Source organism: Typha angustifolia, chromosome 9, assembly GCF_048772165.1.
Source record: "Typha angustifolia cultivar Huaian chromosome 9, ASM4877216v1, whole genome shotgun sequence".
In the NCBI taxonomy this organism is placed as follows: domain Eukaryota; kingdom Viridiplantae; phylum Streptophyta; class Magnoliopsida; order Poales; family Typhaceae; genus Typha; species Typha angustifolia.
The window spans coordinates 832053-858325 of NC_133247.1; the positions used below are offsets into that span (position 1 = coordinate 832053).

The window sequence follows — 26273 nt, forward strand, 5'->3', positions numbered from 1 at the left end:
TTTGTTGAACTTTTCCGATGCATGCTCATTCTTTCTAGTTGCTGTAGCCACGATCAAAATCAGCATACGTGCTCACCATTATTATGCCACGCCAATTCCCAACTCCTCTTAGATTGGATATATAAAAATTCTATCCACTCGTGAGTACCATATCCCCCTATAAATTGGCCAAGAATTAAGCATTAACTCCATACAACTCAACTTCGCTTGTTATTGCTACTAGTCATGGCCAAGTCCCCAATGCTCGCTCTCGCCGTCCTCGTGCTCAGCCTCGCCACCGCCAGCCACGGCGCGCTGCAATACGGCTTTTACAAAGGTAAATGCGGCACTAAGGACGTCGAGGCCATCATTGCAGGCGTAGTCCGAGCACGCTTCGCCAGAGACCCGACCATCGTCGCCGCCCTCCTCCGCATGCAATTCCACGACTGCTTCGTTAAGGTACGCCATAGTTGGTGTTGTTGTCGTTGTTGTTGTTTCTAGCATAGCTCTTTATCTATCTAATATATACGTCTATCAAGGGTTGCGATGCGTCGATACTTATAGACGGGCCGTCGAGTGAGAAGACGGCACCCCCGAACTTTAGCGTGAGAGGCTACGACCTCATCGATCAAGCGAAGGCGGCGGTGGAGGCTGCGTGCCCCGGCGTAGTCTCGTGCGCCGATATTATCATTGCTGCAACAAGGGATGCTGTTGCCAGGGTAAGTGTTTTTTTGTCCTTCAACATGAATAAACTAGATTAGAGTAGGCCATGCAAATGCTATTAGTAAGTTATATATATAATATTGGTGCATATATGCATGGCTTAATTGGCTTTTGGAACAAAATAGGCTGGGGGTTTGCAGTATCAAGTTCAGATGGGAAGGAGAGATGGAACTGTCTCACTTGCTTCCAATGTGAATCTCCCATCTCCTTCAATCTCCGTGCAGCAATCAATTCAAGCGTTTCAACAGAAGGGACTCAACACCTTTGACATGGTTCTCCTACTGGGTAATTAATATTGCACATTTATTTAAGCAATTTTGCAGTTTATACGCTGTATATATGTTTCTAATTATCTACAAATCACTCGTATATCCTCTCCTTTAATTGCAGGCGGCCACACGGTTGGAATCACACACTGTTCCTTTGTCAGCAATCGTCTTTACAACTTCAATGGATCAGGCAAGCAAGATCCGAATATGAACGTTGCTCTCGTTAACGCACTTAAGCAAAGATGCCCACTTAGATCAACATCCAACAACGCTATCAATCTTGATCAAAACCCGTTCAGTGCACTAAGAGTGGACAATAGCTACTACAAGCAACTCCTCCTTAACAAGGGTATCCTTTCAATTGACCAGGCCTTGACTTTGAACTGGTCTACACGGTGGATAGTGCAGCTCTTTGCCAATTCTAACCTCTTCCCCAGCCTATTCAACCAGGCCTTGGTCAAGTTAGGCTCGGTCCAGGTCCTCACTGGGACGCAGGGCCAAATTAGAAAATCCTGCAGAGCAGTAAACAAGTAAAAAATTTCGTTTGAGATGAGAGATGTTGTGTTGTGTGATTATCTTCGTATTTTATTTAATTTTCTTTTTCAAATTGATCGTTGTTTTCAATTCATTTTATTTATTTTCAATCATTTACCGTGGTCTTGGTCAAAATAATCGTCGCAGAGATGGCTGCTAGCATGCAGCAGCAGTGTTGTCTCGATTTGTACGAGTGATGGTTATAAGATTTGCTCATAAGAAAGTGTATGTTGCACATTATGGCATTATTTGTGGTATTAGTGTTGCTCCTTACTTACACTATGACTTCAAGAAATCCATGTCTTTTAGTTCTATAGTCTCCCGAACGATGATCCTGAGCGGCAAAACAACAAACACAAAGACCGCGTGATGTTAATTTTCTTTTGGGGATAATTTGGTTAATAACATCGCCTTAGGTTTGGTTCCAATCGCCCATATATAAATATAAATATATAATAAGACTATATCTATATATATAGATATATGTGCGTGGAGCTCCACCACTAGCAAATTGGTAAGTGCCCAGCGAGCAAAGATTGGAATAATAAGCTTGAGCTAAAGCCTGGCTCTTCTCCGACCGCCCATCTCAGTAATTAACCCAGCTTAATTAACATTTTGGAAACTTCCATGCATGCACTAATCTGTTCCGTTATCAACATGTAGACTTAATCTGTACGTGCAAATCACAGCACACTCTTTTAGACCACAGGATCTATCATTTAAGTCTTCCAATTGGCAACTTGCTAATTAAGCCTGGTTTGGATCGAGTCAAAAACAAGCATCACAAAACCAAGTGTAAGCCTTATAATTAATAGACGTACGTGATCTCCATCTTCGTACACCAGCTGTACAAACCCAATTCCCTGTTCTATATATATAACACCAACCTGCAGGTAGATACTATCTCACTCAAACATTTATACATCTATCTCTAGCTTGCTTGCTATAAGCTAAGTAAGCTAATTAATTAAGATCATGAAGTCCCCAATCCTCCTCAATGTCCTCGTCCTGCTCCTCATCAGCCTTGGCACCGTCTGCCACGGTGCACTGCAGTATGGCTTCTACAGAGGTAAATGCGGCACTAAGGACGTGGAGGCCATCATCTCAGGCGTCGTCCGGCAACGTTTCTTTGCCGACTCCAAGATCGTCGCCGCTCTCCTCCGCATGCAATTCCACGACTGCTTCGTTAGCGTATGAATATATAGCCAACAACTAATGCTAATTTATATACGTAAGTTTGAGGTAGTAATGTTAAGATGAAATATTTAATCCAGGGTTGTGATGCATCCATACTACTGGATGGTCCATTTAGCGAGAAGACTGCACCTCCAAACTTGAGTGTGTTTGGGTACGACCTGATCGATCGAGCAAAGGCAGCAGTGGAGGCGGCATGCCCTGGTGTTGTCTCTTGCGCAGATATCATTATTGCTGCAACGAGAGATTCTATAGCACTGGTAACTTCATTTCATGCATCGTCTACGTAGAGTTATATAGTTGAAATTTTCGTGCATGCATGGAGATTATACTAATTAATGGTGCATGTATTCATTCTCTGGAACAAGGCTGGAGGATTACATTATCAGGTTCCCATGGGGAGGAGGGATGGGACTGTCTCACTTGCTTCACGCGTTAATCTCCCACCACCATCCATTACGGTTCCACAATCAATTCAAGTCTTTAAATCCAAGGGTCTCAATACCTACGACATGGTTCTTCTATTGGGTAATATTTAAATTACATCAAACCATTAGTTAGTGTACAAATTGAGGTAGCTCATAAATAGTAATTGCACGCATGCAGGTGGCCACACTGTTGGAGTTACTCATTGTTCTATCATCAGGGATAGGCTTTATAACTTCAGAGGAACTGGCAAGCCTGACCCGAGCTTGAACCCAATCTATGTCCAGATACTTAGAAACATGGTGTGCCCTAGGTTCTCAAATTTCAACAACTTTGTCTTCCTTGATGACCCATCAAGTGTTCTCAAGGTGGACAATAGTTTTTACAAGCAGCTCCTCCAGAACAAAGGTATTCTCCCAATTGATCAAGCATTGGCTTCGGATTGGTCTACTAGGTGGATTGTGAAGCAATTAGCAGGCGATTCGAACCTCTTCTTGACCCGATTCAACCAGGCTATGGTCAAGCTAGCCTCGGTCCAAGTCCTCACGGGAACCCAAGGCCAGATAAGAAGAAATTGCCGTCGTACAAATTAAAGCTCGATGTGATGAGGATCGCCATCGTGTTTAAATTATTCGTGTCATTGTGTTATATATCTGAGTTGGTGAAATAGTTAACTGTTGGTCTGCCAATACCAACAGTGACCTGCGTTAATTTGTAATGTGATTGTATTTTTGATGATGTAATAATATTTGCTCTATAAATGAGAGGATTGCAACCTATTCTTTTTTCTAAATTATCTCCGTTTTATTTCTACTTTTTTTTTTCTTATTACTATTTGCAATTCAAGCCCCAAAATTTTCACAAAATAATCAGAACACATGTTACTGTTTTGGTTGATCCATCGATCTTAGTGCTAGCCGCAAGCTTAGGTATATATATATTACTAAAATTAAATAAAACTTAGAGAAAACCAGAGAGTAGAGAGAGCACCTTAGTTCTAATCTTCTCGCAAATATTTGAACAAAGAAAAGTATCGAAAAGAAAATTATATATATATAAATTATTAAAACTTAAAAAAAAATATAGTCTGAGAAAGGTACCAATTCTAAGCTCACACAAAAGTTTCAGAAATGCAAAATATCATGGAGCTGCCCCTTTATATATCGGCAAATGAGTCAAGTCCATATTTGCTAATATGTTTATAAAGTGGAATTATATTGCAAATCAATTCCCTCCAGATGCAAATAGATTATTCTTAGGGAAAGTTTTTATTTCGGTCTGGTTATTATCTTAAGCACACCTAAGAAAATGTGGGGTTATTTTTGATAGCAAAATAAAAAGATGCAATTATAAAATAATGCTAAAGAAAAGAGGGTTCAAGCATAGTAAAATTAATATTATTTTATTAATTGTTCATCTGTGTATGATGCCAATCTACATTGTCCAGTCCAGCGATAGGCATTTTAAATAATATGCATCGATTCTTTCTAATCCTAAATGACTTTTATTAGCTAATGATTATTTTTTTAGTTAACCAATCAAAATCAACCCTGGGCATGAATATATATTAGCGATTCGCATGCTGAGGTAACATGCAGGCATATTCCTTTACATGTTCAAATGCCGATTTCTTCAATAATTTCAGGAGAGGTATAAATAATTACTCGATGATCTCGCTGCTAGCTATTAGTCAATATTCCAACGTCATTTCTTTTTTCCTATACATCTCATTCACCAACCGTTTAGTTTTCTGAATATTTCTTTAGTTTCAGTATCTCAACATGATGGCAAGTTACCAGAGGACTTGGGCTAATACTTTACCAGATATTAGCGCTATAATATACAACGTGACCTCCATCATTCTAAAACTCTACATGGCCTTTATTCCTAGTACCACCTTATAAATATGGTTGCAAACAATGCCATTGTTAAGCAACTTTCTCTAGCTGCAAGCTAAAGATGAAGCTCTCAAAGCTTAGTGCGATTATCGTTGCTCTCATAGTAGTAGATTTAGGAATACTTGGATGCCAGGGACAGCTGCAGTATGGCTACTACAAAGGAAAATGCGGCACGAAGGACGTCGAGGCCATCATCCAAGCCGTCGTCAGATCGCGCTTCTTCTCTGATCGAAAGATCGTCGCCGCGCTCCTCCGGATGCAGTTCCACGATTGCTTTGTTAAGGTAAGCGCCCGTAAGGGGATATAACGTGCTAATTGTTGTTTTAATCGTACACGCAATGGTTCTTTACTTGCTATTGTTTGGTTATTTGACTGACAACACCAAGTGTTTGATGAATTGCTTGTCAAGGGGTGTGATGCATCAATACTCATAGATGGTCCGTTTACTGAGAAGACTGCACCACCAAACTTGAGCGTGTTTGGTTACGACCTAATCGACCAAATAAAGGCAGCCGTTGAGTTGGCCTGCCCTGGAGTGGTCTCCTGTGCAGATATCATCATTGCTGCAACAAGAGATGCTGTTGTCTTGGTAAGTATTAAACTCCATGCATAAGAACTACACGAACAATGTCTGTGTGTATATACACACATTGTTCCAAATCTAATCTAATTGGTGGTTACGAAGGCCGGGGGATTGCCATTTCAAGTGCAGTTAGGAAGGAGAGACGGCACAGTCTCACTTGCTTCACTTGCTAATCTTCCTCCTCCTGACATATCTGTTCCACAATCTATTCAAGCCTTTCAATCTAAGGGGCTCAATGCATTTGACATGGTTCTTCTATTAGGTAAATGCATATATATCATAAAGTTTATCAGTCATAAATCATTGGCCATCTCATTAAATTACTAACGTGACATGATTCTGTATATTAAATGCAGGTGGTCACACAGTTGGAGTTACACATTGTTCTTTCATCAAGAATCGCCTCTACGATTACAGAGGTTCTGGAAAGCCAGATCCAACCATGAATCCTATCTACGTCCAAATACTTCGCTACATGGTATGCCCTCGGTTTTCGACCACCGACAACTCCGTCTTCCTCGACGATCCTTGGAGTGCTCTCAGAGTGGATAATAACTTCTACAAGCAACTCCTCCAGAATAAAGGCATTCTTCCAATAGACCAGGCCTTGGCTAGTGACTGGTCCACTCGGTGGATAGTTCAGCTTCTAGCAAACACAAACCTCTTTCCAAGACTATTCAACCAGGCCTTGGTCAAACTGGGTGCAGTCCAAGTCCTCACTGGAAATCAAGGACAGATAAGGAAGAATTGCCGACGAGTAAACTAAAGAAAAGAGTTTCAAATTTTGTTTTATTTGGATTTGTTTGAGTCCCATATGTTTGCATCTCACTATCTCAGTTTAGTTGCACTCCCAGGATGGGACGGTGAAATAAGAAGTGCCGACGACATGCAGCCATGACCAACAGCGGCATTTTTATTTATTTATTTATGTGTTGAGTGATTGAATGATGTAATGTTGAATCTATCAATAAAGATGATTGCAAGAATTTATCTTGATATTTTTACCAAAGTCTAATATTTCTTTTTGACTTTGGAGCCGGCCCACTCCAGACACTGAGCCCATTAGGTGGAGATCGGCTTATCCTCTCCCAGCCCGGTCTGACCCATGAGAGCCCATAAGTGCAACCAAGCTTTTGATTCAATTTTGTAGGAATTGGTTAATCTCGAATACGTATCAGGACAGCTAGATTATATAATATATATATATATATATATATATATTAAATGGAAACCACTAATACAATTTAGTATCTCAAACGTGATGACAAGTGGACAAACTAATTAAACCGGGTGTGTGAGACAAAACAAACGACGGCCGCACCATTTTTTGACCAATTGAAAAATAGGGTCTCATAGACGTGAACTCCATCATTAGTGCCAACAGCTATTCTAATTTTCTAACTAATGAAGAATATGTAGTATAAATAAGGTAGCATAGACACACGCCCTGATACTATCACGTACAGCTCTCTCTTCATCAGCTTAGTATTGAGGTAGAAGGAAAGATGAAGTCCTACGGTGCCGCAATCCTCGTTCTTCTCGTCCTCAGCCTTGCCGCCGCCGGTCACGGTGCATTGCAGTATGGCTTCTACAAAGGAAAGTGCGGCACCAAGGACGTGGAGGCCATCATCACCGGCATAGTCCGACAACGATTCTTCGGTGACACCAAGATAGTTGCCGCTCTCCTCCGCATGCAATTCCACGATTGCTTCGTTAGAGTACGTATAAATGTTATCACGATCTCATAAGCATATATATATATATATATATATATATATATATATATATATATATAAGTTTGCCAATGCATTTAAGTGATGAATGCATTTATTTTTGAAGGGTTGTGATGCCTCCATACTTTTGGATGGTCCATCCACTGAGAAGACTGCACCACCAAACTTCAGCGTGTTTGGCTACGACCTCATTGACAAAATAAAGGCAGCCGTTGAGTTGGCCTGCCCTGGAGTTGTCTCCTGTGCAGATATCATCATTGCTGCAACGAGAGATGCTGTTGCTTTGGTAGTAATTAATTAAGATAGCAAATATATAACTATTCTATTGGGTGCTCTTCCAAATAATAATGACAGGTTAATTTGTTTGTCAAACAAAGGCCGGGGGGTTGCGATATCAGGTGCAGCTGGGTCGGAGGGATGGATTGATCTCCCAAGCCGGAGATTCGCTTCGAAATCTTCCGGCGCCGACGATAACCGTTCCTCAATCAATTCAAACCTTTCGAGCGAAAGGGCTCAGCACCTCTGACATGGTTCTTCTCTTAGGTATATAAAAGAAGAATTTGTGTTAAAAGACGTGATATATATATGTATTAGTGCAGTAACTAAACACGTACGTGATTATTAATTGTAGGTGGTCATACTGTTGGAATCACTCGTTGCTCTGTCATCAAAGATCGCCTCTATAACTTCAGGGGAACTGGCAAGCCTGACCCAACCTTGAATCCAAACTTCTTGCAATTACTTAGAAGCTTTGCGTGCCCTAAGATTGGAGGTGACAACAACATGGTCTTCCTCGATGACCCATCAAGTTCTCTTAAGGTGGACAACAGCTTCTACAAGCAGCTCCTTCAGAACAAAGGCATTCTTCCAATTGATCAAGCCTTGGCTTTGGATCCAGCTACTAAGCGTATTGTTCAGCAACTGGCTGCCAATCCAACCCAGTTCCTGACCCAGTTCAACCAGGCATTGGTCAAGTTGGGTGCAGTCCAAGTCCTCACTGGAACTCAAGGACAGATCAGAAAGAATTGCCGACGCAGAAACTAACTAAGACTAATTCATTCGAGGCCATGAAGTGTGTTCAGGATTTAATTCATTCATTTTGTGATTTGTTTTCCATTGTTTCGTTCATTCATGTCTTGAGGTTGAAAATTTGTTGAGAGCTCAATAATGGTGAGTGTTTGTCATGAAATAATTGTCACTATCGTGTCTATCGAGAGGGATGAGGATTTTTTTTTGGTATTGTGTCTAGATGATTGCAAGTTAATGTTAACACCTACATTTCTTTAATTAAAGTTGATATCCTACGGATATATCCAAATCAGAAAATGAAAAAAAGTGATGTTAGAATGGGAGATCAGCCTAGGACGAGATCAAAATTACCATAAAATTTGGTAGATCCAAGGAAGATATTATTCTGAATAATTAAACTCGTCACAATAAAAAATTATAATGACTTGCCTCTAATTCAGATTTTTTTTTTCTTTTTTATATAGGATTCGGAATTCAATTCTATTTATTGCAGTATGTATGGATAGACATAAGTTAGATGTTCATGAGTCCACGTCAAAACTCTTTTGTCATATCAGGATTTTGGGTTCCTTATTAGTCTACAAAATAACTCTATAAACTTTTAGCTGACCTTGTTCATTTTATTCTTAATAAAATCTTGAGATTTACTATTCTTATGTTTTCGACTTCTTTTGATCTTCTTCGTTGAGATATTCCTACAAATCTTCTTCTATGCCTCTATGCCTTATTAGAATGATTCACTAATAAAATTTATTATTAAAGCAGTTCTGCTTTGTCTAGCTCAACTACATCTTCTGCAGACTTATCCGGAGATTTTCTATTCATAAAATATTAAACAATTCAGCGATTCACATATAGAGTACTCATATGATAAGGTACTCATTTAAAAGTTAAGAAATCAAAAATAAAATAAAATAATAAAAGAATTGGCTAGTGAAGTGGATTGATTGCTTCATAATTTCATAGCATATAAATATGGCCGTATTAGTTGAAAAGGTAAGATTATAACTTTTTTTTAAGTCATATATTCCAGTTTTAATATTTCTATTTTGGTATACAAATGTCATTAATTTTGAAGCACAAAAGGCTTCACACAGAAAGAAAAAAAAAAAAAAGACAACGTGAGAGTCCCACTCAAGACAATGAGCCTATTGGGTGGGCATTGGCTTATCCCATAAGTGCAACGAAGGATTTGATTCGATGTTTAGCAATTGGTTAATCTCTAATACGTATCAAGCTCCTTAAACAAAAGAACAGCTAGATAATAGAGGATATAGCGATTAGTCAATTTGCAAGAACATTCTACTAAAATTATTTAAATAGAAACCAGTAATACAATTAGTATCTCTAACGTGATGACAAGTGCACCAACTTATTAAACCGGGTGTATGAGCCAAAACAAACTAAGCCCGCACCTCTTTTTACCAATTGAAAAATATGGTTTCTCATAGACGTGAACTCCATTAGTAGTGCCAAAAGCTATTCTAAGGAAGAATACGTACTATAAATAAGCTAGTAGACACACTCCCAGGTATCACACAGCTCCCTTCATTAGCTTAATATTGAGGTAGAAGCAAAGATGAAGTCCTACGGTGCCACCATCCTCGTTCTTCTCGTCCTCAGCCTCGCCGCCGCCGGCCACGGTGCGCTGCAATATGGCTTCTACAAAGGGAAGTGTGGCACCAAGGACGTGGAGGCCATCATCACCGGCGTAGTCCGGCAACGATTCTTCCGTGACACCAAAATCGTCGCCGCTCTCCTCCGCATGCAATTCCACGATTGCTTCGTTAGGGTAGTGTATGAATGTTACGTACATTTTATAATCTCATTAGCTATATATTAAATTAAAAAGTTTGCTAATCCATTTAATACGATGAATGCATTTATTTTTGAAGGGTTGTGATGCCTCCATACTTTTGGATGGTCCATCCACTGAGAAGACTGCACCACCAAACTTCAGCGTGTTTGGCTACGACCTAATCGACCAGATAAAAGCAGCCGTTGAGTTGGCCTGCCCTGGAGTGGTCTCCTGTGCAGATATCATCATTGCTGCAACGAGAGATGCTGTTGCTTTGGTAGTAATTAATTAAGATAGCAAATATATAACTATTCTATTGGGTGCTCTTCCAAATAATAATGACAGGTTAATTTGTTTGTCAAACAAAGGCCGGGGGGTTGCGATATCAGGTGCAGCTGGGTAGGAGGGATGGATTGATCTCCCTAGCCGGAGATTCGCTTCGAAATCTTCCGGCGCCGACGATAACCGTTCCTCAATCAATTCAAACCTTCCGAGCGAAAGGACTCAGCACTTCTGACATGGTTCTTCTCTTAGGTATATAAAAAGAAGAATTTGTGTTAAAGACATGTGATGTATTTATATGTATTAGTGCAGTAACTAAACACGTACGTGATTATTAACTGCAGGTGGTCATACTGTTGGAATCACTCGTTGCTCCGTCATCAAAGATCGCCTCTATAACTTCAGGGGAACTGGCAAGCCTGATCCAACCTTGAATCCAAACTTCTTGCAATTACTTAGAAGCTTTGCATGCCCTAAGATTGGAGGTGATAATAACATGGTCTTCCTCGATGACCCATCAAGTTCTCTTAAGGTGGACAACAGCTTCTACAAGCAGCTCCTTCAGAACAAAGGCATTCTTCTAATTGATCAAGCCTTGGCTTTGGATCCAGCTACTAAAAGTATTGTTCAGCAACTGGCTGCCAATCCCACCCAGTTCCTGACCCAATTCAACCAGGCTTTGGTCAAGTTGGGTGCAGTCCAAGTCCTCACCGGAACTCAAGGACAGATCAGAAAGAATTGCCGACGCAGAAACTAATTAATTCATTTCGTGATTTGTTTTCCATTGTTTTGTTCGTTGATGTCTTGAGGTTGAAAATTTGTTGAGAGCTCAATAATGGTGATTGTTTGACATGAAATAATTGTCACTATCGAATCTATCGAGAGGGATGAGGATTTTTTTTTAATTGTTTAATTGATATATGTATTCTTTTTTCTAGAATTAGAGACGATTTCAAGTTAATGATAACATCTATGTTTCTTTAATTAAAGTTGATATCCTATGGAGATATTCAAATCAGGAAAGGAAAAGAAGTGATGTTAGAATGGGAGATCAGCCTAAGACGAGCTCAAAATTACCATAAAATTTGGTCGGTCCAAGGAAGACATTATTCTGATTAATTTAAACTCGTCACAATAAAAAATTATAATGACTTGCCTCTGATTCAGATTTTTCTTTTATATATATACAACTTGGAATTCAATTCTATTTATTGCAGTATGTATGGATAGAGTTAAGTTAGATGTTGATGAGTCCACGTCAAAACTTTTGGTTTACGAAAATTGTCTTTTTTTTGTCATATCAGAATCTTGGATTCCTTATTAGTCTATAAGATCATAATTCTTAATAAAATCTTGAGATTGTTCATTTTATTCTTAATAAAATCCTGAGATTTACTATTCTTACGTTTTCGACTTCAGGCTTTACATTGATTTTCTTTGTTTAGATATTCCCACGAATCTTCTTCTGTGCCTCTATGCCTAAGATTCACTAATAAAATTTATTACTACAGGAGTTCTATTTTGTCTAGCTCAATTACTTTTTGCTGAATTATTCGATGATTTTTTATTCATAAAATACTAAATAATTCAGCGATTCACATATAGAGTACTTAACACTTAATATAATGTTATATGATATTCTATTCTTTTAATAAAGCGGTGAATCATTCGACATTTTATGAATAGTGAAACCACTAACAATTCAACGGTTTTTATCTTGTATAAATCGTTGTATGGTTCAGTGATTTTATTATTGACTTATAATATGATAGCTAAGCTTACCTAAACAATACTTTTGGTAATATATTTGGTGGGAAGATTAAAATAGATAAAACTTCTAAGGAGGCTCATATTGGTCACTAATTCATGCACTAGTAATTAAGCAAACGTTAAAGAGTGAAAATAATCCGATAAGCAAGAAGATAAAACCCAAGATTATAAACACTAATCTTCCCTTTGACCTTAAGTTAAGACATATAACTGGGCAATGCCCAATCCTAAGCTTTTGCTTGGCCTACCTCTTATGGTACATAAGATTAATTTATTGTCTCACAAATTCTATTGATGTACTCGCACGTACCAATCCTAACGACTAACGTTTTATATAGACGCTCAAATGATGTGCTCTTCAAAGCACCAGCTAGATATAGATACTTGCAACCTAGCTCTTATTCAAATATGCAACATCTCAATTATTTTCCATTTCTTTTCATTTTCTCCTGTAGTCAGCATAAAGATATGATCGTCCACTTAAATTCTTTGATTATAATTTATTATATGGTTCTATATATACCTGGATAACATGGTGGCAATTACAACAACTTACAAAAACCATGGCCCCGGGTCAGAAACAAGCATTGCCAGCACCTAGATTTAGCCATTTATAGCTGTCTCCTTCTCTAATTGTGTAACGCAAAATTAGACGTGACATCCATGATTATGCCAATAGTGATACTAAGAAGAAAATTTTGATCCCTATAAATAAGGATGGATACAAGCCATAGTCTCAGGCAAGCTTCTCTAGCTACAAGAAAGCAGAGCAAAACAACGCAAAGATGAGGTCCCCAGTGCTCGGCGCCGCCGCCCTCTTCGCCGTCGTCGTTCTCAGCCTCGCCGCCGCCAGCCACGGCGCACTGCAATACGGCTTCTATAAAGGGAAATGCGGCACCAAGGACGTGGAGGCCATCATCCAAGGGGTAGTCCGTCAACGATTCTTCAGTGACACTAAGATCGTTGCCGCGCTCCTCCGCATGCAATTCCACGACTGCTTCGTTAGGGTATGCATGAACGTTACGTATGCTATGATCTTATAAGCTATATATGAAACTTTGGGTTTAAAATGATATTGCACTGGTTGTAATTGATGAAATAATTATTTTGGGTAAGGGATGTGATGCCTCGATACTGTTAGATGGCCCGTCTACTGAGAAGACTGCACTACCAAATTTTAGCGTGTTTGGCTACGACCTAATCGATCGAGCAAAGGCTGCAGTGGAGGCTGCTTGCCCTGGAGTTGTCTCCTGTGCAGATATCATCATTGCTGCAACGAGAGATGCTGTGGCACTGGTAATTAATTAAAGTGTGTGTGTGTGTGTATGAAAAGTTTCTTTAGTTTAGTTTGAACTAATGGTTAATTATGGTGGTTAAATGTGTTTGTGAAACAAGGCTGGAGGATTGAAATATCAGGTGCAGCTTGGAAGGAGGGATGGGATGATCTCGCAAGCTTCGCTTGTGAATCTTCCGGCGCCGACGATAACCGTTCCTCAATCAATCCAAACGTTCCGAGCGAAAGGGCTCAGCACCTCTGATATGGTTCTTCTCTTAGGTATATAAAAGAAGAATTTGTGTTAAAGACATGTGATGTATATATATATGTATTAGTGAAGTAACTAAACACGTACGTGATTATTAATTGTAGGTGGTCATACTGTTGGAATCACTCGTTGCTCCGTCATCAAAGATCGCCTCTATAACTTCAGGGGAACTGGCAAGCCTGACCCAACCTTGAATCCAAACTTCTTGCAACTACTTAGAAGTTTTGCGTGCCCTAAGATTGGAGGTGACAACAACATGGTCTTCCTCGATGACCCATCAAGTTCTCTTAAGGTGGACAACAGCTTCTACAAGCAGCTCCTTCAGAACAAAGGCGTTCTCCAAATTGATCAAGCCTTGGCTTTGGATCCAGCTACTAAGCGTATTGTTCAGCAACTGGCTGCCAATCCCACCCAGTTCCTGACCCAATTCAACCAGGCAATGGTCAAGTTGGGTGCAGTCCAAGTCCTCACTGGAACTCAAGGACAGATCAGAAAGAATTGCCGACGCACAAATTAATTAATTAAGACTCAGATCTTCTGGGCCGGTTTCATTTACTAATTCATTCGTGATTTTGCTTTCCATTGTTTTGTTCAATGATGTCTTGAGGTGAGGTGAGCAGTCATTGAGATGTCAATAAACCCCAGTGTGGGTGAAATTTAATTAATAATTTTTGTGCGATTACTTTTTTTCATTCAATAAGAAGATTAAGGTTGCATCGCTTTTGCAAATATTACTTTCATAGCATCTAATCTTTCTAATTGATATGTATGCATCCGACATAAAAGATCCATATAAGATTTAGAGATATGTACATATAATTAAGTTAGTAGACATGCAAGGCTTGTATAGATATTAAGATATAAATTGACTCCAATATAGATCTAGTGTTATTTAAGAACTTGGAGTCGCGGGACTGATCAACAATGGTAAACATTTATTGAAGGAATAACTACTACATGAATGAAATTAAATCCATCCATTTAGAGATCCATGACCATGAACCATAGCTCTAGCTAGTTTAATTTGTTCTCCGGCAGTCCCTTCGTATCTGGCCTTGTTGTCCGGTGAGGACTTGGACTGCACCCAGCTTGACCATGGCCTGGTTGAATAGGTTTGGGAATAGGTTGGTGTTAGCCAAGAGCTGCACTATCCATGCAGTAGACCAATCCATGGCAATGGCCTGATCGATTGGGAGGATGCCTTTGTTCTGGAGGAGCTGCTTGTAGTAGCTGTTGTCCACCGTGAGGACACTCGATGGGTCGTCGAGGAAGACGATGTTGTCCACCGACGAAAACCGAGGGCACACTATGTTGCTGAGTATTTGCACGTACAACGGATTCAAGCTCGGGTCCGGCCGGCCGGAACCGTTGAAGTTGTAAAGACGGTCGCGGATTACTGAACAATGAGTGACTCCAACGGTGTGACCTCCTACAATATTACGATAGAAATCATTTTTTTTTCCTTTATCATTTTTGTATAGCGGTCTGAGTTCGCTTAGCATAATCATAACAAAATAGAAGAGTATTAGCAAAGAAATATTCAATAAAAAATATACTAAGTGATTTATATTATACCTAGATTAACCATAGAGAAGAGGGTTTAGTTTCGTGGGATAGAGTTTAGTTTTAGGGAATATAATTTAGATGTAGCTAATGTGGATTAGATCAGTATTTTTAAAAGTATTTTAGTAATTTTATCAATAGAATTAAATTCAAAGTCATTACTTAAAATACTCAAAGACAGAATCTAGAAAAATATATAGAGTATTAATCGGAAAAATAAAATTATATTTTTGAGCTTTTGTAATCTCACTCTTCTTCTTTGTTTTTAATTATCTTGTGTTAGACGCAAAAATGGCACTTTCCATACAAATGAAGTCACAGAAATATCCACCCCACACCAATCGAATCGACTAAAATATTAATCTTCATACTTTTATATTAAAAGAATTATATCAATAACGTTAGGCTATTAGTACTCTTATACACTTGTGTACTCAAAAGAGACAACCAAGTAGTGCTAGTGCAGTAATTACCTAATAGAAGAACCATATCAAAGGGATTGAGGCCCCTCGCCTGGAAGGCTTGAATTGCTAGTGGAACTGGAATGTTTGGTGGTGGGAGATTATTATTAGCAAGCCCAGCAAATGACACCATCCCATCCTTTCTTCCCATCTGCACTCGATACGGCAATCCACCAGCCTTGCATGTTTCCAAAACAAACAAATTAAATTATAATTAATTACGGCATGCATATTAATTGCTTAATAATCACTTCAACTCAAACTTTGCATGGAGAGCTAGCTTACCATCACCAAAGCATCTCTCACTGCAGCAATAATGATATCAGAACACGAAACAACACCAGGGCAAGTCGCCTCAAGAGCTTTCTTTATTTGATCGATTACATCGTAGCCAAATACACTCAAATTGGGAGGTGCAGTCTTCTCGCTAAATGGCCCGTCTAGTAGTATCGACGCATCACATCCCTGCATAGATAATTGATAGCTGCGTGTTAAAAGATATTGATAAACATCGTTAGTTAGTATGTTACTTCATAGCTTAAAATTAAGATTAGTACGTTAACGAAGCAGTCGTGGAATTGCAAGCGAAGGAGACCGGCGACGATCTTCCGGTCTGCGTTGAACCGGGACTGGACGATGGATCGGATGATGGATTCGACGTCTTGGTTGCCGCATTTGCCATTGTAGTAGCCGTAACCGAGCTGGGCATGGCATGAAATTCCAAAGCTTAGGAAGAGGACAACAAGAAGAGTGGAACTAAGCATTACTGGAGACTTCATGATCTTAATACTTTAGGTAGGGAAATAAGTCTGTGGGAGAGCTAATGGCGTTTGTCCAAGGTTATTAATACCTCAAGGGCGTAGACTTTTTCTTTGTTGTACAGCTGTTGGTATAAAATTTAATCATGGAGTCATGTTGCAGCATGCAGCTTAAGCTCCTCCTAATTAAGGGAAAAAAAAAAAGAGGGTCGATGACTTAAGAGAGTTGACTAATTAATGCCAGAGATATTGTTTTGAATTCGTCAAGTTCATATCTTAGTTAGAAGATAGAGAGTTAACCGTTGGGAGGAGAATTTTCCAAGTGTTGCTTCGTATTGGCTTGTTGACTTGCTCTTAGTTGGAACTTAATCGGAAGACTACGACTTGCACGAGCTGCTCATTAGTGGCTCATTATTGGGTTGACTCTAGATAACTGAGAAGAGAGCCATGGATCAAATTAGACAACTATCTGATAACCTAAAGGAGAGCAGGATTACATCAGGCATGAAGTTTATGGCTAATAATACTATGGCATCTTTATATGCTCTTTGTTGAGATTTAAATTATCTTGAGTCTTTAACGCGTATAAATTTGATAAAGTCGTATCGAAATGTTATCAGAGTAAACCATCGTTGTACAAAAGAATTGCTTCTAGAGATATTTACAAGTATATAAACATATACATCTATAATCTATTCTAGCATGTGAGTTTTCTATGCTAATCTGGTCCTAATCATGCAAGAATAATACAAGCAGTGGATAGCGGAGTAGCGGCCGGACAAATTGCATGTTAATTGGTAAGAAGAAACAATCAGTCAACGACTCATTAATAAACTAAACTCCATCTGGATTAGAACAATTTGAAGTTAAAAAGAAAATTAAATAAATAAACTAAAAGCTACGGAAATAGGTAGACTTTTGAGTCGTGTTAACGTAGTTCACAATTTTCTATTCCAGTGTTCCCTGTAAAATAACAGTCTACCTAAAGAAGCGCCGAGGAAGAAGATCCATAATCCAATAATTCGGTACTTTTTAGGCTCGAAAAGAAATAATAAAAGTGAGGAAGTGAAAGAAACCGCTGGTCATAGCATTTGCCCATAGCTTTTCTTCAGTCAACTGGATGATCAAACAGTCTGGTTATGCAAGAAACTAGTTATATCCCATCCCAGAGGATTATGTTTCACTTTTTGCTACCAATGTTGTTTTCTTTTTTGTAGTTTTACTGTTAACTATAAGGATGACAAGAAAAAGAAAAGACAAAGATGAAGATACTGTTATTTAAGAATGATTAAAATAACGTAGAAAATTTGAGATTATAACACCTCCTGCTTATTCAGTTTCCACTTTTCTCATCGACCCTGTCTGGCAATTTCTCATTCAGTGTCTCAAATCCTGGATCACATGATCCATATGCAAAGCAACTGGGACAGTTTATTTCTCAAATTCTCCTCATCTTAATTTCACTCCCTGTATATTATCCTCGAGAGAAGCAACAATATATGTCTGTGTTTGAACCAAGTGCCGTGTTTCAGAGAGAACGTGCAGCAAGCCAGACTAGAAATCAAACACATTTTAAAAAACATAAAGCCAAGAACATTTAGCTTTAGATGCTTCCTCTCCTGGCTGCTCCAGGAGCGTGTCAAATATTTTTCTCGGTAGGAAGCTCGGATCTCACATGACAAATCTGAACAGTTCAACACATAGCAAACATAAACTAATAGCACATGACCCCCCAACACCACCTAACGCAGGAGGTGTTACTGTTATCAGAGAGATCGCACCATCTAGTCCACTTTAATAACAACGACAACATGTCCAATCATTCCAGCCAGCACTACGGAGAACTCAAAATTGCACCTAGCAGCTAAATATATTTCCAATAAATAGAAATTTGAGGGTAGATTTGAGCGGAAAAGTCCAATCGCTAGCTCTTTCATAATGCTAAATAAATCATGTCCCAACAATGACAGCTTACCAGAAGCAGCTGCAAGTTACAATGCAAATGAGTTACTCAGAGCTAAAATTTGCCAAAACTTAGGATATTTTCATCTGATAAGTTGAGACATCTATGGAAAAGATGGTTCATGGCCAAGAGAGATCCGTGGATAACTATAACAAGATTGTCACAAAGCTATTCAACCACAGCCAGAAGGTCTCCAGCTCGACAGAAGCAGTGCTTCTCATCTGTCCCCAGATCTACCTGCAGGCACAAAAAAAATGGATAACAACAGCACAGTATTAGCTTAACCCCCTAAGATAATGGAATATTAAGTATACATAAAGTATTTGACAATGACGCAAACTATATCTCTAGGTTTTTAACTTTAAATAGTGCATAGTATTTTGAAGTTATTTTACTAGCTACCATTTTTTCACTCACCAAGGGTTATTTACAAGTTTGCATACATACATAATAGCTCTAAAAATTGGTTTCCAAGCATCACTACCCTGGGCAAACTATAATAGTGAAACTATAACATATCCCGTAATGGAGGAATTTCATTCCTGTAAAAGACTCCTTGAGATGGAGAAGATGAAAATGAGAAATTATAGGACTGAAATAGAAGACACATAATGATTACTTGGGAAGAGATGAACCGAGAAAGAGGATATATGACATGATCGTTTTTGTGGCTGTAGTTATTATATAGTAGATCTCCATGGGAAACTGCCAAAACTAATTTCCAGAAACTGTGTCTCCACCCAAATTTTGGCTGCGATAGTGCAGACGGCATTTATACTTCATAATTTACACAACCAAAGATCTACTAATAACTTCACGAATTCAGCTAGAAGTTTGAAGTAACACCAGTGATCTGATTTCAAGGTGGAGATAAAGCAAATGAGGTGCAAAAGCACCCAAAGTGTAATATATCTCTTACTGATCCTATGTGTGCATGCTAACAAGCTGCAAAATAGAGGTCCAGCCAACATGGACAACATCTTGTAATTCATACACACAGGTGCACTGACATGATCTAATTTAGCTAAGAATGAAATTATGCCTTTCCCCGTGATCATTTACCTCATATGCATTGATGTCTGAGAATAAAACCTGCGCCAAAAGAGCATTAACCACAAGATCAGAATTGAGGGGAAAGTAAGAAATTAACTTGAAAGGGTAAAAGAAAAAGGAAACATAGAAAACAGATATCTGCAACAGACATACAAGATCATGAACAGAATTTGCTGAAATTAACTTGAAACTTGAAAAGGAAAAAGAATGTAGAAATTGCAACATAAGTAAAAGATCATGAATTTAAGTTGCCTTCAGATCAACATGAAACACAAAAGTCATACAAAGCTGCCATCCTAACATTATTTTTGATAAGCAATCATTTGGTGGAAATATTTTATTTATTACTTAGGCAATAATTAGCAAGCAATGGACAAGTCGCAACACAATGATGCATTGAGGCAGATGAGTGAAGTCACTAGAAAAGATCAAATGATAAATAACTATTAGTTGTCCCAAGTAAGATACAGCATCTGTGGGTTATAAACTATATGAAAAGCAATCTAGGTGTTACACGTATATTCAGCAAGGCTGCAAGACCACAGATTAAAGAGTGATTTACTGAGGTAGAAATTATCTGCAGAGTTTAGTAAAAAATTATTCATCTCATTGGTTTGAGAGAGAACATTATACCTGTAGGAATGAGATATGCAGAATTCATATAAGCAAACCAAGATAGTTTGAACAGATAGTCTTAGTTATTGATGTCTCCTGAATGTACTGCTAAATATATATTCTATATATCACAAATCATTATAAGAAACTATAATATTTGGCTATTATGCAAGAGACGGCACCTACTTCTCCACTTCTCACAACTGAAATCTGTTGAATTTTCCTTCTTGAAAGGATCCTAGTGGATTGTGACACTATTATCGAACTCATTAATCTGCACACTAGGGGTGACAACAGATTCCAAGATTTCATCAAAATTCATCCTTGATTAATGCGCAAAACCTTGTCACACTAAACTCCTAATTGTTGCTCAACTCTCGCGAGTACTAATGCAAGAGAATCAGCAAATAGCTTAGCACATCACACAAGCCACAGAAAAACTGATACTAACAGAATAGACCTTCATTCATTACGCAAAATCAGCTGCCCCTTATAAAGCAGGTATATACCAAGGTCACACATATTTCGCTTATGCAAGAAAGATTTGCTGGTGAACTCCCATTATACATGAATATTGCCAAAATCCTAGACTTACGGTTTTATGTATAAATCACAACAACATAAATAACCACCATTTATTGCCACCGCAAGTGTTAGACTCCTCAGCTTAACAGAATATTCAATCTTTCGTCATGTCACGATCTTCATCCACCTTACAAGGAAGGCCTCAAGGTTACCAAATCTTTCATGACTTCGTCAGTAACTTTCATTATGTCATGTCTCGAACTTCATCCACCATATTGCGAAGTTATACAGGGTACTGAAGAAATTTCAAAATTTGAGCACAAACATACAAATTATGCTTTAAAAACATATCAACATGATCACTTCCAACTGGTAATTGTAGCACCTATATCCTCAGATCTTGGCAAAGCACCCTCCAGAAGTAATTCTGAATCCCTAAGCAACATAATATAGGTCATACCATATCCCCAAGATGATACACTTAAAAATCCGAAATCATACAGTAGTACTACACTATCTACTGCAGAACATGAATTCAGTACTAAACACATCCAAAAATCCTCGCCACAGATTCAATTCTCACTAGCAGTTAATTTATGGAATTTGAACTAGTAACTTGGACGTTCTAAATTTTTCATCTTCACTGGTCTAGAAGTATGAACCCAATAATTCTCCAAACAGAATGCACTTGAAGAAACAAGACCAGTACTAGTACAACTTGGTTGGGAAAAAAGAGACCATCTTTAGCTGGAAAATTATCCTAATATAGTAATATATCCAACAAAGCACAAGGAAAAGAAGGAAAAAAAAAAAAACATAATGATTCACCTTCTTTCCAGCTTCCACTTGACCAACATCAGCACCTACCGACAATATCTGAAATAACAAAATGGAACTGAGTCACAATTTCTTACAAGCCAAAGAAATCGTATCATAATTCATAAATGCTTATCCTGCCCCTTCTTACCTCACCCATCAGATACCGTTCAAACTTCACAGCCGATTTTGGCAACAACACTCCACCAGCAGATTTCTACGGAAAAGGGAAGCTTTTGCGTTAGAAGAGAAATAAAACAATAGACAATAGAGAAGGATACGACGCAAAATTCAATTTCAATTGCAATGCATGGTCAGTTCGGCAAAATCTTGCCCTTTTCACCAACTCTACACCATAAGTTATGGACGCAACAAAAGATCAATAAAGGAGTCTACTGAATCAAGAACAGAAACGAACAAGCAATACGATGACTATCAAAACATACAATATGACATTCTAGACACAGATAGCGATAGAGACCTCTGGGAGCTGCTCCAGTCGAATAAGAACCCTATCGGCCTGCGGGGCGACCTGAAACCCAATTCAAGAACCAGAGGATTAGAAAGAGATCGAATCGAACGCCCTATAAATCGAGAAGAGGGTTTAAGACAGTGGGATGGGGAAAATAATGTAGGGGGAACAAGAACCTTGGAAGGCTCCCATTTCTTTGCGGCCACGCGAAGGCTGCTCCGGCGCGAGGAGAGGAGAGGCGGAGGAGCGAGGGGCTTCGCGGCTCGGACGAAGGAGTTGGTGGCCGGGAGAAGGGAATAAGCCATGGGATAAGAGAAAGAGAAGGAGTTTGCCGGCGGAGTTACGAGCTATCGGGATTCGGGAGCGGATAAGTCTGCGTGTTGAGGTTTTTATTAAGGATGTTCCAGAACAAGGGCGGGGGTTTCGACTTTCTAGAAACTTCGGAAAGGTTCTTACTTCCACGGATCCGGATCCGTATCCAGACCCGATAAACCCTTTTGGGCCTCAACCTAATCCGAGCCCAATAATCAAGCTCGGGCGGACCGGCCCAAAAGTTGGAACTATTACTTAGCCCAATTTACAGGTTAGTCCTGGAAATTTAAATCTTTTATTTTTAGCACCCACATGAATTAAAGAAACAAGAAAATTACACCTAGACCCCTGCCTATTATCATTTTTTCACATTGATCCTCTTAAACTACATAAAAAACCTTAAATAGTTATTTCGTTAAATTAAAAAATATCAGACGAACGCAAAGTGATCGGTTTTAAAATATCAAGTTATGAATTATTGATCGGAAGAGTTTATCTTCGTACTATTTGCCACATGTGCATTACGAAACTTTGAGTATGCTGTGGGTTGGAAGATCGTTCAGCTTACCCCCGCAATCCAGTGTATCTGTAATTAATAGTTTAATTGCAGCTTAGGTAAGCTAATACATCAGGTGAAATTCCCTGGATATTAATCCTTTTGACTGTTCTTTGACTAATCACGTATTTTCTTTAGAGAAAAAGAATTAATTAAGCTAATTTACGTATTTGAATATTACTAACGTCACAACGTGGACTCAAAGCGAACAACTTGCAGAAGACGGCAATTGACGATAAGATAGCTTAGAAAATTTTGACGAAGAACGACTGCATGATTGAGTGGTTTGGTATTATGAGAGGCCTTAATCAAAGCGTACTCAGTCGTGACTTTTGATGCCCTGCAATGCAGAATGGACAACACGGAGCATCTCGTGGACAAATTAAGCATGTTAATAGATCAAGATGGGGGGAGGAATCAAAATTTCTGAACATAATGTCAAAGTTGAAAACAATCAGCCATGGATGGGATCCGACATGAGTCCAAGTACGTCTCTTTGTTGGATTCTTCCTAGGTAGATTTTGCTCCATGAAAGATCTTGGTGCGGATTAAGTATTTTGACTGTTGAAGTCTTTTTTTGTTGTTGTTAAAGTATCTTTTTTATCCACATGAGGACAACTTATATTGGCACATGGTTGAATTCCTATGTCTTGGGAGATCTTTGCTTGTGTAATATAATCTTTCAGGTTTGGTGAGTGTAATCTAATGAGACAGTAATTGCATATAGTTAATGTTATTATCTTGAGTAGCAGTGACTGTAGAATTGGTTAACTTTATACTGGGCTTCCTTCCTTGGATGCCAGTAGCAAGCTGGTTGAGTTATCAGCATCCATCTGACACTATGGCAATATGTATGCCAAGAGGACCACTCACCAATGTGCCATGCACTTAATATTAAGCCAAATTTGTAAGGTGAAGCAGTACTTTTTATGCCTTTCTCTTGTCTATGGCTCAGTAATGACACTTTTTATCAGCTTCCTCTCTTCTCTGGTATAGTGCGGTGGGCATGCAGGAAATTCCTGCAGCCCAGGGATGCAGATGACCCTCTCCCAAATGTTGCACCTTGACCAGTGGTACTTACTATTGTGATTCATATGGCACCAACTGCAGTAACTGAAACATCTTTGTTTTTAATCCTTTTTTGGTGTTTTTGAGAGTGAGTAGAAGAAGAAAACAAACTTGGAAAGAAACAATTTATATTTTTAAAAGAAAAAATGGTTACTGTTTTCCTTTGATCAATAATTCATCTTCACATCAACCCCATATCTCAATCCACAGAGCAGTGAGTACATTCAGAACTAAATGTTTAGGTGCAGGAGACTGGCACTACTGCAACGAGGAGAAGAGCCATTAAATGATAGCATTCAAAGCTAAGATGTGGAGGTGGAGGTGTTGCATTCAATTCTTTCTACCTTCCATCCTCTCCCAATTTAAACCTCTTTTTTACCTTACTACTTATGACTATTACTTGTTACTATTTACCACATGAACCCCCCAAAAATTCCATACCATGGAAAGAAAGAAAGAAAAGAAAAAAGAAAAAGAAAGCAATGAGAGGGGGTAGAAGGACTAGTGCTCGTCTCCTGAAACGCCCGGGGCCAGAATGCAATGAATCTCTCGGGAACCAGCAAACGGTCAGAACACCGGTCTCCCACTTGATACGTGCGAAGCGATCTGGGCCGTCGGATCGCCATCAGAGGGAACGGTGACCACAACAGCGGACGCCGTTGGGGCATTTTAGTGAATTTACACGGGCTGTGTGATTTCCACTCGTGGGTTTTATTCAAGAGAAGCTTCTGCGGCGGCACCTGGTGGGTCAATTGACGGATCCGCCCCTGGGAACGGTGGGAGTTTACTATTATATCCCCACTAGCCACCTGTAGAGGGTGTAGTAACCGCCCTCCTCGCCTTCCCTTTGCTGCTGCTGGTTTCCCTCCAAGTCCCACCACCATGAATCCGGTGCTCCGCCGCCGTCGAAGCGGTAACTCCCCCGCCCGCTCCACCGCCCGGAGAACCTTAGGGAGTTGAACGACGACGATGCCGACGAGGTGAGCCGGTCCACGTAGTCCTTCAGCCACCCCCTCCCCGCTCCCCCAGCTGCCTCAGCCACATCCTCCCCCGGCTCCGGCGGCGCGCCGCCGACGGTGACCGTAGAGGGAGCCCTAACCTCCGCCGGCTTCTTCTCCTTGTGGTTTCGAGGCACGACCGCTTCCAATTCCTCCTCCACGAAGTAATCGAAGGAGCCGAGGGAGTAAGTCCTGAGATGCGGCAGCGGCGGCGGCGGCGGAGGACGAGGAGGAGGTGGAAGAGGAGGGAGGGTGTTGCCGGAGGTGGGGGTGGCGGTGGCGGAGTTGTCTTCGGGAGAGGTTCTCCGGCGGCTGACGCTGCCGATTTCGATGCGGAAGCTGCCGGATCTGGGGGTCTCGAGGATGGGGGGATGGGGGAGGGCGATGGATGCACGGCAGAGGGGGCAAGAAGGTGTGGATCGGAGCCACGTGTCGATACATTGGGCGTGGAAGGCGTGGCGGCACGCCGGGAGGAGGCGGAGCTCGGCGTCGGGCTGGAAGGGAGAGAGGCACACGGCGCAGTCCAGCGAGGATTTTGGCAGGCCTGCGAGGGAGGAGGCGATAGTGAATAGAGGAAGCGATTCGATCAGAGCAGATTTCTCCTTCTCGGAGAGCTCCAACGCCGCCGCAGCGGCGGAGGCGATGGCTGCGCGTTCGCCCGACGACGATGACGAGGACGAAGATCGGTGGTGGACGGCGCGTGAGGAGGGAGAGGAGGGGCGGGAGAGGAAGCGCAGGAGGAGGTGGATGGAGGCAGAGGCGACGAAGACAAAGGCGAGTATGGCCGCGATAATAAGAATGCTAGGGGACAAGGATATCGAACCACCTCCGCCGCTTCCGACTCCAGCGGTATCCGCGTCAGTTTGCGGCGAATCTAAGGTTCCGATAAGCGGCGGCGGCGGCGGCGGCAGAGGAGGAGGAGGAGACATCTAGAGTATTGGAGAGATTGAAATTTGGATAGAGAGAGGGAAAGAATTGTTTTCCGTGTAGTTCGCTCTCTCTCGCTCTCTCTCCAACGCTAGTTTCGCTGGTTGTCTTCTATTGCATTACTCTCTCTTGTCTTCTCTCTCTCTCTCTTTATATACATATATATATATATATTTTTTCTTTCTTTAGAGGGATTTTCTTGTAAATTGAAGGGTTAATATTATCTTCTACTTTGGTCCAAAGATTACGAGAAGAATATGGGGAACGTGGATTATGATATCTACATATAATAAGTATACGATATGCGTACAAATTGAGCTACTTCTGACAGTCTAATTCTAGAGTTTTTTTTTCCACCACACAGTTCGAGTAAAGTTGAAGAGCATTTGAAAATCCCGGTAATTAGGGAAAAAAAACACTTATA

The 26273-nt window shown here is 40.1% G+C and overlaps 8 protein-coding genes across 8 annotated transcripts; 5 read left to right on the forward strand and 3 right to left on the reverse strand.

The window, feature by feature from the left end:
- Nucleotides 1–92: 92 nt before the first annotated feature.
- Nucleotides 93–1638, forward strand: LOC140767592 (peroxidase 57-like). Its single transcript, XM_073107570.1, has 5 exons — nucleotides 93–140; nucleotides 224–438; nucleotides 519–698; nucleotides 828–987; nucleotides 1093–1638. The coding sequence occupies exons 2-5, from the start codon at nucleotides 226–228 to the stop codon at nucleotides 1503–1505; spliced, it is 966 nt and encodes a 321-aa protein (XP_072963671.1). The 5' UTR covers nucleotides 93–140; nucleotides 224–225; the 3' UTR covers nucleotides 1506–1638.
- Nucleotides 1639–5084: 3446 nt separating this feature from the next.
- Nucleotides 5085–6372, forward strand: LOC140766788 (peroxidase 57-like). The gene is made up of 4 exons (XM_073106432.1): nucleotides 5085–5306; nucleotides 5433–5612; nucleotides 5709–5868; nucleotides 5963–6372. The coding sequence occupies exons 1-4, from the start codon at nucleotides 5085–5087 to the stop codon at nucleotides 6370–6372; spliced, it is 972 nt and encodes a 323-aa protein (XP_072962533.1).
- A 739-nt stretch (nucleotides 6373–7111) lies between these two features.
- Nucleotides 7112–8383, forward strand: LOC140766789 (peroxidase 57-like). The gene is made up of 4 exons (XM_073106433.1): nucleotides 7112–7324; nucleotides 7446–7625; nucleotides 7717–7882; nucleotides 7971–8383. The coding sequence occupies exons 1-4, from the start codon at nucleotides 7112–7114 to the stop codon at nucleotides 8381–8383; spliced, it is 972 nt and encodes a 323-aa protein (XP_072962534.1).
- Nucleotides 8384–9947: 1564 nt separating this feature from the next.
- On the forward strand, nucleotides 9948–11205 carry LOC140766790 (peroxidase 57-like). The gene is made up of 4 exons (XM_073106434.1): nucleotides 9948–10160; nucleotides 10264–10443; nucleotides 10535–10700; nucleotides 10793–11205. Exons 1-4 carry the CDS (start codon nucleotides 9948–9950, stop codon nucleotides 11203–11205), a joined length of 972 nt encoding a protein of 323 aa, XP_072962535.1.
- A 1798-nt stretch (nucleotides 11206–13003) lies between these two features.
- On the forward strand, nucleotides 13004–14379 carry LOC140766791 (peroxidase 57-like). The gene is made up of 4 exons (XM_073106435.1): nucleotides 13004–13225; nucleotides 13335–13514; nucleotides 13614–13773; nucleotides 13867–14379. The coding sequence occupies exons 1-4, from the start codon at nucleotides 13004–13006 to the stop codon at nucleotides 14277–14279; spliced, it is 975 nt and encodes a 324-aa protein (XP_072962536.1). The 3' UTR covers nucleotides 14280–14379.
- Nucleotides 14380–14604: 225 nt separating this feature from the next.
- On the reverse strand, nucleotides 14605–16588 carry LOC140767480 (peroxidase 57-like). The gene is made up of 4 exons (XM_073107407.1): nucleotides 16344–16588; nucleotides 16072–16251; nucleotides 15799–15964; nucleotides 14605–15191 (listed from the first exon to the last, which is right to left on the reverse strand). The coding sequence occupies exons 1-4, from the start codon at nucleotides 16563–16565 to the stop codon at nucleotides 14782–14784; spliced, it is 978 nt and encodes a 325-aa protein (XP_072963508.1). The 5' UTR covers nucleotides 16566–16588; the 3' UTR covers nucleotides 14605–14781.
- Nucleotides 16589–18446: 1858 nt separating this feature from the next.
- LOC140767747 (10 kDa chaperonin 1, chloroplastic-like) lies at nucleotides 18447–22375 on the reverse strand. Its single transcript, XM_073107774.1, has 6 exons — nucleotides 22165–22375; nucleotides 21998–22048; nucleotides 21668–21733; nucleotides 21529–21576; nucleotides 19570–19599; nucleotides 18447–18744 (listed from the first exon to the last, which is right to left on the reverse strand). The coding sequence occupies exons 1-6, from the start codon at nucleotides 22291–22293 to the stop codon at nucleotides 18676–18678; spliced, it is 393 nt and encodes a 130-aa protein (XP_072963875.1). The 5' UTR covers nucleotides 22294–22375; the 3' UTR covers nucleotides 18447–18675.
- A 1691-nt stretch (nucleotides 22376–24066) lies between these two features.
- On the reverse strand, nucleotides 24067–26056 carry LOC140767037 (E3 ubiquitin-protein ligase ATL4-like). The gene has a single exon (XM_073106784.1). It carries the CDS (start codon nucleotides 25849–25851, stop codon nucleotides 24715–24717), a length of 1137 nt encoding a protein of 378 aa, XP_072962885.1. The 5' UTR covers nucleotides 25852–26056; the 3' UTR covers nucleotides 24067–24714.
- Between the last annotated feature and the right edge of the window lie 217 nt (nucleotides 26057–26273).

Coding starts and splice junctions, on each gene's coding strand:
- LOC140767592 (XM_073107570.1), top strand. CDS start 226: ATGGCCAAGTCCCCAATGCTCGCTCTCGCCGTCCTCGTGCTCAGCCTC. Junction 699..827: donor CAAGGGATGCTGTTGCCAGG/GTAAGTGTTTTT, acceptor GGAACAAAATAG/GCTGGGGGTTTGCAGTATCA. Junction 988..1,092: donor TGACATGGTTCTCCTACTGG/GTAATTAATATT, acceptor CTTTAATTGCAG/GCGGCCACACGGTTGGAATC.
- LOC140767747 (XM_073107774.1), bottom strand. CDS start 22,293: ATGGCTTATTCCCTTCTCCCGGCCACCAACTCCTTCGTCCGAGCCGCG. Junction 19,600..21,528: donor AAGTGGAAGCTGGAAAGAAG/GTGAATCATTAT, acceptor CTTTTGGCGCAG/GTTTTATTCTCAGACATCAA. Junction 18,745..19,569: donor CAGACATCAATGCATATGAG/GTAAATGATCAC, acceptor TTGTGCCTGCAG/GTAGATCTGGGGACAGATGA.
- LOC140766789 (XM_073106433.1), top strand. CDS start 7,112: ATGAAGTCCTACGGTGCCGCAATCCTCGTTCTTCTCGTCCTCAGCCTT. Junction 7,626..7,716: donor CGAGAGATGCTGTTGCTTTG/GTAGTAATTAAT, acceptor TGTCAAACAAAG/GCCGGGGGGTTGCGATATCA. Junction 7,883..7,970: donor TGACATGGTTCTTCTCTTAG/GTATATAAAAGA, acceptor TATTAATTGTAG/GTGGTCATACTGTTGGAATC.
- LOC140766790 (XM_073106434.1), top strand. CDS start 9,948: ATGAAGTCCTACGGTGCCACCATCCTCGTTCTTCTCGTCCTCAGCCTC. Junction 10,161..10,263: donor TCCACGATTGCTTCGTTAGG/GTAGTGTATGAA, acceptor TTATTTTTGAAG/GGTTGTGATGCCTCCATACT. Junction 10,444..10,534: donor CGAGAGATGCTGTTGCTTTG/GTAGTAATTAAT, acceptor TGTCAAACAAAG/GCCGGGGGGTTGCGATATCA.
- LOC140767037 (XM_073106784.1), bottom strand. CDS start 25,851: ATGTCTCCTCCTCCTCCTCTGCCGCCGCCGCCGCCGCCGCTTATCGGA.
- LOC140767480 (XM_073107407.1), bottom strand. CDS start 16,565: ATGAAGTCTCCAGTAATGCTTAGTTCCACTCTTCTTGTTGTCCTCTTC. Junction 16,252..16,343: donor TCCACGACTGCTTCGTTAAC/GTACTAATCTTA, acceptor TTATCTATGCAG/GGATGTGATGCGTCGATACT. Junction 15,192..15,798: donor TGATATGGTTCTTCTATTAG/GTAATTACTGCA, acceptor GTAATATTGTAG/GAGGTCACACCGTTGGAGTC.
- LOC140766788 (XM_073106432.1), top strand. CDS start 5,085: ATGAAGCTCTCAAAGCTTAGTGCGATTATCGTTGCTCTCATAGTAGTA. Junction 5,307..5,432: donor TCCACGATTGCTTTGTTAAG/GTAAGCGCCCGT, acceptor TTGCTTGTCAAG/GGGTGTGATGCATCAATACT. Junction 5,869..5,962: donor TGACATGGTTCTTCTATTAG/GTAAATGCATAT, acceptor TATTAAATGCAG/GTGGTCACACAGTTGGAGTT.
- LOC140766791 (XM_073106435.1), top strand. CDS start 13,004: ATGAGGTCCCCAGTGCTCGGCGCCGCCGCCCTCTTCGCCGTCGTCGTT. Junction 13,226..13,334: donor TCCACGACTGCTTCGTTAGG/GTATGCATGAAC, acceptor ATTTTGGGTAAG/GGATGTGATGCCTCGATACT. Junction 13,515..13,613: donor CGAGAGATGCTGTGGCACTG/GTAATTAATTAA, acceptor TTGTGAAACAAG/GCTGGAGGATTGAAATATCA.